The following is an 11,518-nucleotide window of genomic DNA, read 5'->3' as shown; positions in this document are numbered from 1 at the left end:
TATATATATATATATATATAGTGCAAATCTATGTTGTATTATACAGGGCACATTTGAAAAAGAGACCTAGGTCTCCATATGTCTTCCCTGTTAAAATAAAGGTCAAATAAAATAAAAATGTCCTGTTCAATGTTTATGTAACATCATGACTAAAGGAGTAGAGGCAAGTGGTTTGTAATGTATTGGCTTGATATTCAAAACATTATTGTATTGGTAATGCATTTTTATGGCTAATAGCCATTAAAAGATTTAGCATCAGGCACATCACCCTGTAGCCTACTACCTATTACTATGTTTATAACCTAGATATGTTTATCTATGCTTATTATAAAATGTATCAACTGCTAGACAAGAAAACTTGGCAAATTCAGTTATCCTATAGATGAAATTGAGCAGAGATAAACAATAACATAATGCAGCAGTTCACAGTTCAGTGCATGAAAACAGGAAATATTTTATTAATGTATAGCGTTGCTGACGTAGACATACACTACATGACCAAACGTATGGACACCTGCTCGTCGAATTTCTCATTCCAAAATCACGGGCATTAATATGGAGTTGGTCCCCGCTTTGCTGCGATAACAGCCTCCACTCTTCTGGGAAGGCTTTCCACTAGATGTTGGAACATTGCTGCAGGGACTTGCTTCCATTCAGCCATGAGCATTAGTGAGGTCAGGCACTGATGTTGGGCGATTAGGTCTGGCTCGCAGTTGCCACAAAGTTGGAAGCACAGAACCGTCTAGAATGTCCTTATATGCTGTAGCGTTAAGATTTCCTTACACTGGAACTAAGGTGCCTAGCCCGAACCATGAAAAATAACCCCAGACCATTATTCCTCCTCCACAAAACGTTACAGTTGGCACTATGCTTGTGTGTGGCTGCTCGGCCATGGAAACCCATTTCATGAAGCTCCCGACGAAGTTATTGTGGTGATGTTGCTTCCAGAGGCAGTTTGGAACTCGGTAGTGAGTGTTGCAACCGAGGACAGACGATTTTTACGCGCTACAGCACTCGGCGGTCCCGTTCTGTGAGCTTGTGTGGCCTACCACTTCGCAGCTGAGTCGTTGTTGCTCCTAGACGTTTCCACTTCACAATAACAGCACTTACAGTTGACCGGGGCAGAAAAGCCGAATCCACTAATTTGAAGGGGTGTCCACATACTTTTGTATATACAGTGTACTTCACATAGCTGTATAAACAGTTCATCTAACATCTTTCATCAATCGCCTATATCTACAAACAGTTGTATGGGCAGTTAAACAATATTAATTTATATGACATGGGTTGAAACTAAAATCATTCTGGTCAATTCTATTAGTACACGTGCACCATTCCGTAGAGGAAGGTCCAGAACAGGACGTAGGTAAAAAGACCTCCAACGAGCCCTCCTGTGAAGAGCATCCTCAGAGACTTGAAGCACTTGTTCCACCTGCGACTGGCCTTGAGGATGAGAAGAAGGGAGAGGAGAAACGAGGCGAGGAAATAGAAGATAAATCCGTACAGTCCTGTAAGCCCAAGGATGCCCGCTGTCGCCCCGGACAGAGCCGACACAGACGTCCGACAGTAGTCCAGCATGGCGGCGTTGCCCCTCACAGCGACCTCGCTGATGAACTGTGGTCCCTCTCGTTTTGCTATAATGACTGAGGACATGTCTGCACTTGATTTGATTTCCAACGATGACAGCTGCTGCAAACAAGCGGTCAAACGAAATACATTATTGATTACATGTTGCCTAATACATTCATGATATCGAACAAATTCTGAATCATTTGTAAATCTAGCCTATTTTGTTACTAGCGAACGTGCTAGTAGCTAAGTTGACATCTGGACTGCAGCTAGCGGTTAACTCACCGAATGAAAAAATAATATACAGCGCTTCGTTTACTTCACAAACACATCAAAGGGACATAGTTTGTGACACGTAATATTCCGTAACAATGTATGTACTAACTGCTTCGCTCTGGACTGTAATTATAGAAAGAAAGCAAATTCAACCTAACTAGTAACGCAGGAGATGCGACCCGTCATTCTGAATCGGCCATTTTCTTGTTAAATGCATTCTGGGACATTTATTTTTGTATCAACTGCTCGCTTTTTATGAAGTCAGTGGATGAATCTGTTCGTTTATTCACTTTTAATCACCCATATTTATTTATTTATTAAATTACTTTCACATTTTGTGATATCTTTAAGACCTATTTGTTGTGACCTGTGACCTCCTTTGAAATGAAATTTGGTATCTACGGTGTCTGCCTGAGATCAAAATAGTAGAGCCTTATGTTTACAAACACTGGGCTTTGGATAAAACGTACAATTATTAATTGGTTAAGGAGACTAATGCTATCCGAGGAGCAACCATGGCGAACTATGTACTGGGCATAGACATAGGAACTACTTCAATCAAGGTCGTGTTACTTGATATTCACTCAAAAGGAGTAACGGATAGCGTCTCTTTGCCAACCAAGGCAGATATCATCAGCGACGAAACGCATGTATGTGACAGGCACCTCTCTCTGAATCGCCGTGCATAATGAGCTTTCAGTCTTTCAAATGTACAGCCGTTTAAGCCTTTCAAGCTGCTGTGCATTTGATCTCAAATTGTGCATAATCCTATTGATTTATAGACCTCTTCTAAACTATATATTATATGATTGCTTTTCCTTTGTAGGCCAAAGAGCAGGACTCTGTACAAATCATAACGACTCTGAATGAGTGCGTTGCCTCTCTGCCCATAGACAAGCTCCAGAATGTCAGTAGAATTGGGGTGTCTGGACAAATGCATGGGGTTGTTTTCTGGAAAGCACAAACAGGTAAAACAACAAAATGTGTGTCACCCACTATTATGTGGTATACATTTTTTTATGTAGAAATCACAATGCTCTTTATTCAAACAAGTCCTGTACCATCACTGTCTACCCTCAGGCTGTGATTGGTTAGGTGGAGACAGCGGTCACATCTTCAGGCCTAGAGACACCAGTCATCTAATAACCTGGCAGGATGGGCGCTGCAACAGTGATTTCCTGTCTACACTTCCAAACCCAGACTCACATCTCAGCATAGCCACAGGCTTTGGTTGTGCCACTATCTTCTGGTACATGAAACACAGGTACATAGGGCTATATCATGCCTACATGACTGGGCTGATTTTGATGAATAGGTTTACTTCATATACAGCCAGTCGACTCCTAATAAGTACACATGTAGGATAAGTGCATGTCTATTACACCCAGTTTACACTTATCCTATGTGCTCTTATCAGGAGTTTACTCTATAGACTAATAGATTCAGAAAGCTTGTCATTATTATTTTCACTGTGTGTTTGAATGCAGGCCGGGGTTCCTGTCTGATTTCATGGTGGCAGGAACCATTCATGACTATGTGGTGTCCATGCTGTGTGGCTTGGAGAGCTGTGTCATGACTGGCCAGAATGCAGCCAGCTGGGGCTACTTCAACACTGCCACCAACCAGTGGAACATAGACATGTGAGCACAATATCCTCTTCTTCTTCTTCTTCTTCTTCTTCTTCTAGCACCAATTCTATGCTTTTTAGTACAAAGGATGTTATTACTAACATACTACATACTGAACATAATATGAATGCATGTGTTGTGTTATGTTGTGTTGTGTGTTAGCTAACATGTACAGGTAACTGCCAAAATAAAGGAAACACCAGCATAAAGTGTCTTAATAGGGCGTTAGGCCACCACAAGCCAGAACAGCTTCAAAGCACCTTGGCATAGATCGGGGGGGGGGGGGCAAAGTACGGCCCGCGGGCCGTATCCGGCCCGCCAGGCACTTCAATCCGGCCCGCTAGACATTTTGTAAATGTATTCAATATTATTATATTTCAGTTATGATTTTTGGCCTAAAATTACTTATTCCATGATATACAAACAACCTTCAATAGATGTCGCTGTAGCCTGGCAGCGCGCTCTGTATTTGGGCCTACAGTCAGATTCAGAATGCGCTCAGTCATCATAGCCACTTCATTGCTTGACGACTTTTGACGTGAAAAATGAGTGCTGTGAAAATGAGAAAAGTGGACTCTGAATGTTGTGTGTTTAAAGAAGAATGGACAGCAAAATACTTTTTTACTAATATTGGACATACAGTGGGGAGAACAAGTATTTGATACACTGCCGATTTTGCAGGTTTTCCTACTTACAAAGCATGTAGAGGTCTGTAATTTTTTTTACAAAAATCCAGAAAATCACATTGTATGATTTTTAAGTTATTAATTTGCATTTTATTGCATGACATAAGTATTTGATCACATTTTTTACATTTACATTTTAGTCATTTAGCAGACGCTCTTATCCAGAGCGACTTACAGTTAGTGAATACATATCTTTTTATACTGGCCCCCCGTGGGAATCGAACCCACAACCCTGGCGTTGCAAACGCCATGCTCTATCAACTGAGCTACAACCCTGCCGGCCATCTCACCTCGTGGGGCATCAATGATCATGAGGAAGGTGAGGGATCAGCCCAGAACTACACGGCAGGACCTGGTCAATGACCTGAAGAGAGCTGGGACCACAGTCTCAAAGTAAACCATTAGTAACACACTACGCCGTCATGGATTAAAATCCTGCAGCGCACACAAGGTCCCCCTGCTCAAGCCAGCGCATGTCCAGGCCCGTCTGAAGTTTGCCAATGACCATCTGGATGATCCAGAGGAGGAATGGGAGAAGGTCATGTGGTCTGATGAGACAAAAATAGAGCTTTTTGGTCTAAACTCCACTCGCCGTGTTTGGAGGAAGAAGAAGGATGAGTACAACCCCAAGAACACCATCCCAACCGTGAAGCATGGAGGTGGAAACATCATTCTTTGGGGATGCTTTTCTGCAAAGGGGACAGGACGACTGCACCGTATTGAGGGGAGGATGGATGGGGCCATGTATCGCGAGATCTTGGCCAACAACCTCCTTCCCTCAGTAAGAGCAGTGAAGATGGGTCGTGGCTGGGTCTTCCAGCATGACAACGACCCGAAACACACAGCCAGGGCAACTAAGGAGTGGCTCCGTAAGAAGCATCTCAAGGTCCTGGAGTGGCCTAGCCAGTCTCCAGACCTGAACCAAATAGAAAATCTTTGGAGGGAGCTGAAAGTCCGTATTGCCCAGCGACAGCCCCGAAACCTGAAGGATCTGGAGAAGGTCTGTATGGAGGAGTGGGCCAAAATCCCTGCTGCAGTGTGTGCAAACCTGGTCAAGACTTACAGGAAACGTATGATCTCTGTAATTGCAAACAAAGGTTTCTGTACCAAATATTAAGTTCTGCTTTTCTGATGTATCAAATACTTATGTCATGCAATAAAATGCAAATTAATTACTTAAAAATCATACAATGTGATTTTTTGGATTTTTGTTTTAGATTCCGTCTCTCACAGTTGAAGTGTACCTATGATAAAAAATTACAGACCTCTACATGCTTTGTAAGTAGGAAAACCTGCAAAATCGGCAGTGTATCAAATACTTGTTCTCCCCACTGTAAGTCTGATATGTCAAGAAAGTGTTGCTGTTTTAATATAATCTCAATCGTCATTTTTCAAGCAAGCATGTTAAAAGTGTGTTAAAGCTGGAAAATGTTGTCAAAGTGCTTGTAAAACTTGTCAACTTTATACGGGCAAGTGGGCTTAACCATCGTCAGTTCATTCAGCTGCTCAATGACACAGAAGCAGAGCACCAGGACTTGTTGTACCATTCAAATGTGCGCTGGCTAAGCCTGGGAAAAGTATTTCGCTGTGTGTGGGAACTGAGAGGGGAGATGAGTATGTTCCTTGATACGGTTGGTAAAGCTGACGAATTCTCTGAATTGAAAGACACAGACTGGCTGGGCGACTTTGCTTTCGGTGTGGACATACAGTGGGGGAAAAAAAGTATTTAGTCAGCCACCAATTGTGCAAGTTCTCCCACTTAAAAAGATGAGAGAGGCCTGTAATTTTCATCATAGGTACACGTCAACTATGACAGACAAAATGAGAATTTTTTTTCCAGAAAATCACATTGTAGGATTTTTTATGAATTTATTTGCAAATTATGGTGGAAAATAAGTATTTGGTCAATAACAAAAGTTTCTCAATACTTTGTTATATACCCTTTGTTGGCAATGACACAGGTCAAACGTTTTCTGTAAGTCTTCACAAGGTTTTCACACACTGTTGCTGGTATTTTGGCCCATTCCTCCATGCAGATCTCCTCTAGAGCAGTGATGTTTTGGGGCTGTTGCTGGGCAACACGGACTTTCAACTCCCTCCAAAGATTTTCTATGGGGTTGAGATCTGGAGACTGGCTAGGCCACTCCAGGACCATGAAATGCTTCTTACGAAGCCACTCCTTCGTTGCCCGGGCGGTGTGTTTGGGATCATTGTCATGCTGAAAGACCCAGCCACGTTTCATCTTCAATGCCCTTGCTGATGGAAGGAGGTTTTCACTCAAAATCTCACGATACATGGCCCCATTCATTCTTTCCTTTACACGGATCAGTCGTCCTGGTCCCTTTGCAGAAAAACAGCCCCAAAGCATGATGTTTCCACCCCCATGCTTCACAGTAGGTATGGTGTTCTTTGGATGCAACTCAGCATTCTTTGTCCTCCAAACACGACAAGTTGAGTTTTTACCAAAAAGTTATATTTTGGTTTCATCTGACCATATGACATTCTCCCAATCCTCTTCTGGATTATCCAAATGCACTCTAGCAAACTTCAGACGGGCCTGGACATGTACTGGCTTAAGCAGGGGGACACGTCTGGCACTGCAGGATTTGAGTCCCTGGCGGCGTAGTGTGTTACTGATGGTAGGCTTTGTTACGTTGGTCCCAGCTCTCTGCAGGTCATTCACTAGGTGTGGTTCTGGGATTTTTGCTCACCGTTCTTATGATCATTTTGACCCCACGGGGTGAGATCTTGCGTGGAGCCCCAGATCGAGGGAGATTATCAGTGGTCTTGTATGTCTTCCATTTCCTAATAATTGCTCCCACAGTTGATTTCTTCAAACCAAGCTGCTTACCTATTGCAGATTCAGTCTTCCCAGCCTGGTGCAGGTCTACAATTTTGTTTCTGGTGTCCTTTGACAGCTATTTGGTCTTGGCCATAGTGGAGTTTGGAGTGTGACTGTTTGAGGTTGTGGACAGGTGTCTTTTATACTGATAACAAGTTCAAACAGGTGCCATTAATACAGGTAACGAGTGGAGGACAGAGGAGCCTCTTAAAGAAGAAGTTACAGGTCTGTGAGAGCCAGAAATCTTGCTTGTTTGTAGGTGAACAAATACTTATTTTCCACCATAATTTGTAAATAAATTCATTAAAAATCCTATAATGTGATTTTCTGGAGAAAAAAATTCTCAATTTGTCTGTCATAGTTGACGTGTACCTATGATGAAAATTACAGGCCTCTCTCATCTTTTTAAGTGGGATTACTTGCACAATTGGTGGCTGACTAAATACTTTTTTCCCCCACTGTATTGTGAAACTGCAGGGAAATTGTGTTTTTGTGCATGAACTGTATTCCAACGTGAAAGCTGGTCTCTCGCTCATTTCCCGACACTGGCGGCACTGAACGCGCCCACATCGCAGTGCCGCACTGAGACATACAGGAGCACTTTGATCGACCTGCATCCGCCGCTTCTCAGACTTCACCAAGATTGAGACTGAGCTGGAGTTTGTATCATGCCCTGTCTTTCGACAGTGAGAAAGCACCACCAGACACACAGTTGGAGCTCATCGACATCCAATGTGACAGTGCTTTGAAGGAGAAGTACAAAACAGCAACAATAGACCAGTTCTATGGCTCACTGAATGAAACAAAGTTTCCAAACATTACAAAGTACGCCCAAAGGATGCTTGTTTTATTTGGGTCCAAATATGTGTGTGAACAAACGTTCTCAGTCATGAATTACAACAAATCCTGTCACAGGTCAAATTTAACAAATTACCACTTGTCAGCTGTTCTGAGAATCTCTACATCAAAGATGACACCAGACTTTGATGCCCTTGCCAAGAGAGGTGACCAGACCTATTGTTCACATTAAGACTCGAATAACCGTGACTGGGGTAGGCAAGGTTTATGCTTTTTCATGGTGATGGTTATGCAGTGAGAATTATCCAGCAATGCACTTGGATACAGGTAATAACTAATCAGTCAGATTTGGGCTGAGGTGATTGGATAACTGTAAATATGTCTCACAATGGAGATGAGAATTGTTCCTTAATATTCTTTAAAAAACAGACCATTCCAAATGAAACGGATGCTCTTACCATATGTTTCACTCAAATTTGAGAATAGTTTTTTTTACACATCTGCTGTTACATTTAGCATGTGTCCATTCATATAATATATATATATTTTTAAGTTTGCATATTGTGACTGTAAGTTTGATTGTACTTTACAAGGGTAGAGATGCAGGATCCGTGTGCGTGTTTGACTGTGTCTGTGATGTTATAAATTATATCAATTTTGTGAAAATTTTGTGGAAAATGTGTTCACAAAAAACAAGGGTAGAGATGGTACAAGGGTAGACTGTTCTGCAAGCATATGTACACCTACAGTACACTAGTGGTTGCGTGTCAATGTGAAAATGAATGAAGGCTTCACATGTTTTGTCACGCAAATAGTATGTGGCCCTTCACTTGGTTTCAAAAACTCAGTGTGGCCCTTGAGACAAAAGGTTTGCCCACCCCTGGCATAGATTCTACAAGTGTCTGGAACTCTATTGGCGAGGACACCATTCTTCCACGACAAATCCATAATTTGCTGTTTTGTTGATGGTGGTGGAAAACCTTGTCTTAGGCGCCGCTCCAGAATCTCCCATAAGTGTTCAGTTGGATTTACATCGTTTTCATGCTCATCAAACCATTCAGTGACCACTCGTGCCCTGTGGATGGGTGCATTGTCGCCATATGGGGTCATAGCTATGGTAGCCAAAATAATGGCTTGCCCAGCATTTTTATACATGACCTAAAGCATGATGAGATGTTAATTGCTTAAAGGCCCAGTGCAATCAAAAACGTGATTTCCCTGTGTTTTATATATACCTCCACACTGAGGTTGGAAAAATACTGTGAAATTGTGAAAAGTATGATAATGCCCTTTTAGTGTAAGAGCTGTTTGAAAAGACAGCCAGAAATGTCAGCCTGTTTTGGTGGGGTGGAGTTTTGGCCTGCCTGGTGACATCACCATGTGGTAAATTAGTTAATAGAACAAAAAGAATAGAGAGTTCCAAACCTCTCTGCCAATAACAGCTAGTTTTCAGTTTTCCCCTCCCTACTCAGACCACTACCAGACAGTCATAGCAAAATTCTTGCTTGAGGAATTGCTCTTGCTAAGAAGCTATTTTAGTTTATTTTTGACCATTTTGATCGAAAACAATCACAGGAAATGATTTATTGTTACCTAGAAATGATTTGATATTGAGATAAAAACAGCTGCATTGGGCCTTTAATCAACTCAATAACCACATCTGTGTGGAAGCACCTGCTTTCAATATACTTTGTATCCCTCATTTACTCAAGTGTTTCCGTTATTTTGGCAGTTACCTGTATCTTTGTGTGTGTGTGTGTGTGCATGCTCTAGTCTGAAGGATGCTGGCTTTCCCGTGCACCTGCTCCCTGAGTGTGTGCCGTCTGGCTGCATGGCTGGTCAGACATGCTGTGAGTGGCATGGCGTCCCTGCCAACACACCTGTAGGGGCAGCCCTGGGGGACTTCCAGTGTTCTGTCTACTCCTGCATGACTGACAGGACGGACGCAGGTGAAGTTGGGTGAAGAGGGGCAGTTCGACCTTTGAATGTCAGTAGTAATGCTGAAAGAGGATTGGATAGGTGTAAGCTATATATGGTAATAGCTCCACCTTAAACCTTCCGATAGGCTAGGTGGAAAATTCAGAATTCTGTGCGTACACCTATCCATCTTTCAGATCTACATGAGTGCCTAAATGCTAATGATAAGAGCTAGGGGTTGATTAAGAATTAACTTTTTCAATTCAACCTTATCATTGATTATACTAAGGTAACCGTTTCTGTGCCTCTTTGCAGTTCTCAATATAAGCACCTCAGCCCAGCTGACCTATGCCATGCCACTTGACTTCACTCCGCCAAATATCCCTGATCCCAGCTCCTCCATCTCCTACTTCCCCTACTTCGATGGCTCCTACTTGGCGGTGGCAGCATCGCTCAATGGAGGGAATGTGATGGCCACTCTTGTAGGCATGCTGAGTGGCTGGATGAACGAGCTAGGTAAATTTATCCATAAACTTTCACTTACTGTCATTGACTTAGTCACAAACCCTGTAAGTTTATGTCACTTACAGGTGGCATGTTAAGTCCAAGAGAGCTACTTAGTCATTACACCTATTTAATCTTTTTACCTATAGAGGTGGAAGTGAGCGACTCCAGCTTGTATGAGAAGCTGATCAGATGTGCCCTTGGAGTGGACAGTAGTGACCTGAGGGTTAGTCCTACCATCCTGGGGGAAAGACATGACCTGCTCAGCCTGGGCCAGGTGTCCAACATACACCCTTCCAACCTCTCCCTGGGCCACATGACCAGAGCGGTGTGCCGTGGTGTTCTGGACAATATCACCTCCATGATGCACCCTGTCTTCCTGCTGGAGGCTGGAGTGCAAAGGATCATGGGCAGTGGGAGTGCCTTATCCCGTAACGCGGTGCTCAGACAGGAAGCAGAAAGGGCGTTTCCTCTGCCTGTGGAATACGGACAGGATGTGGACTCAGCTGTGGGCGTGGCGATAGTCTTTCATGACAGAATGTGAGTTATGATTCACACAGAGGGATTGTTTGTTTACTTGCATATTTGAATACTTGAATTGTATTTTTTCTGCATGGCTAACAGTGACTATTAAAATCAACATCATGCTTATTTTACATTCCAGTGATATCCTCAGACATGTTTATGAATTAATACTATTGGAAATTAATTGTGCAATCTCCAATCAAAATGATGTCTCACATTTATAGTATGAACTTAAAAGTTCAATTAGGCCTATAGTAAGTGGTAATTGGTAATGTATAGTTAACTACAGTAAAATAATGTACTGTATTCATGTTTGCATTAGTGCACTTGACATTTTAACTAAAACATTGTTCTGCTACTGCTAGCTTACATATCAGTGTTATTAGCAATAATTCCTTTGTAAGATTTTAGTATTGATGATGATTACAACTGTTTTTACTTAATGATTCAATTGTTATGTTATAATGGCATGTAAAATAAATCCTAAATCTTGTTGATGCCTCTAACTATATATCAGTCTATTCTCACCAGCAGAGGTTTTCTGACCAAAATGTTAGTCACAGGAACAGAGACTCACCAACAACAAAGCATGTTGGTAGATCTGAGAGAAGGCAGACACTCAGGAAGCTCTGCAAAGTGGTTCTGAAAGAAAGAAGAACTGAATGTTATATGTTATATGAAAGGAGAAGGAAACTCCCTGTGACGAGACATTCAAAACAATAAGTAAGTAATTAATCATCTGATAATATGTAATTAGGTACAATTACACTGAA

At 42.2% G+C, this 11,518-nt stretch overlaps 2 protein-coding genes across 3 annotated transcripts; one reads left to right on the top strand and one right to left on the bottom strand.

Annotated features, from left to right (window-relative positions):
• Positions 1-434: 434 nt before the first annotated feature.
• Positions 435-2,036, bottom strand: LOC311135688 (ER membrane protein complex subunit 6-like). Of its 2 annotated transcripts, none has more exons than XM_084169707.1 (2): positions 1,855-2,036; positions 435-1,689 (listed from the first exon to the last, which is right to left on the bottom strand). In XM_084169707.1, exon 2 carries the CDS (start codon positions 1,651-1,653, stop codon positions 1,318-1,320), a length of 336 nt encoding a protein of 111 aa, XP_084025833.1. In that variant the 5' UTR covers positions 1,654-1,689; positions 1,855-2,036; the 3' UTR covers positions 435-1,317. The 2 variants fall into 2 exon arrangements, with proteins under 2 accessions (XP_084025833.1, XP_084025834.1); XM_084169708.1 differs by having other exon boundaries at positions 435-1,686.
• Positions 2,037-2,258: 222 nt separating this feature from the next.
• shpk (sedoheptulokinase) lies at positions 2,259-11,238 on the top strand. Its single transcript, XM_084170349.1, has 7 exons — positions 2,259-2,495; positions 2,672-2,813; positions 2,926-3,109; positions 3,333-3,485; positions 9,573-9,748; positions 10,032-10,232; positions 10,370-11,238. Exons 1-7 carry the CDS (start codon positions 2,361-2,363, stop codon positions 10,762-10,764), a joined length of 1,386 nt encoding a protein of 461 aa, XP_084026475.1. The 5' UTR covers positions 2,259-2,360; the 3' UTR covers positions 10,765-11,238.
• Positions 11,239-11,518: the final 280 nt, after the last annotated feature.

Source organism: Coregonus lavaretus (genome assembly GCF_964263955.1).
Source record: "Coregonus lavaretus genome assembly, chromosome: 10".
In the NCBI taxonomy this organism is placed as follows: domain Eukaryota; kingdom Metazoa; phylum Chordata; class Actinopteri; order Salmoniformes; family Salmonidae; genus Coregonus; species Coregonus lavaretus.
The sequence above is the reverse complement of the archived record's forward strand: the minus strand, read 5'-3'. Positions and strand labels throughout refer to the sequence as shown.

Bases quoted from the DNA above. Each gene is read 5' to 3' on its own strand.
- LOC311135688 (XM_084169707.1), bottom strand. From the start codon at position 1,653: ATGTCCTCAGTCATTATAGCAAAACGAGAGGGACCACAGTTCATCAGC.
- shpk (XM_084170349.1), top strand. From the start codon at position 2,361: ATGGCGAACTATGTACTGGGCATAGACATAGGAACTACTTCAATCAAG. The intron at 2,814-2,925 runs GTAAAACAACAA...GTCTACCCTCAG, and splicing joins TTTCTGGAAAGCACAAACAG to GCTGTGATTGGTTAGGTGGA. The intron at 3,110-3,332 runs GTACATAGGGCT...GTTTGAATGCAG, and splicing joins TTCTGGTACATGAAACACAG to GCCGGGGTTCCTGTCTGATT.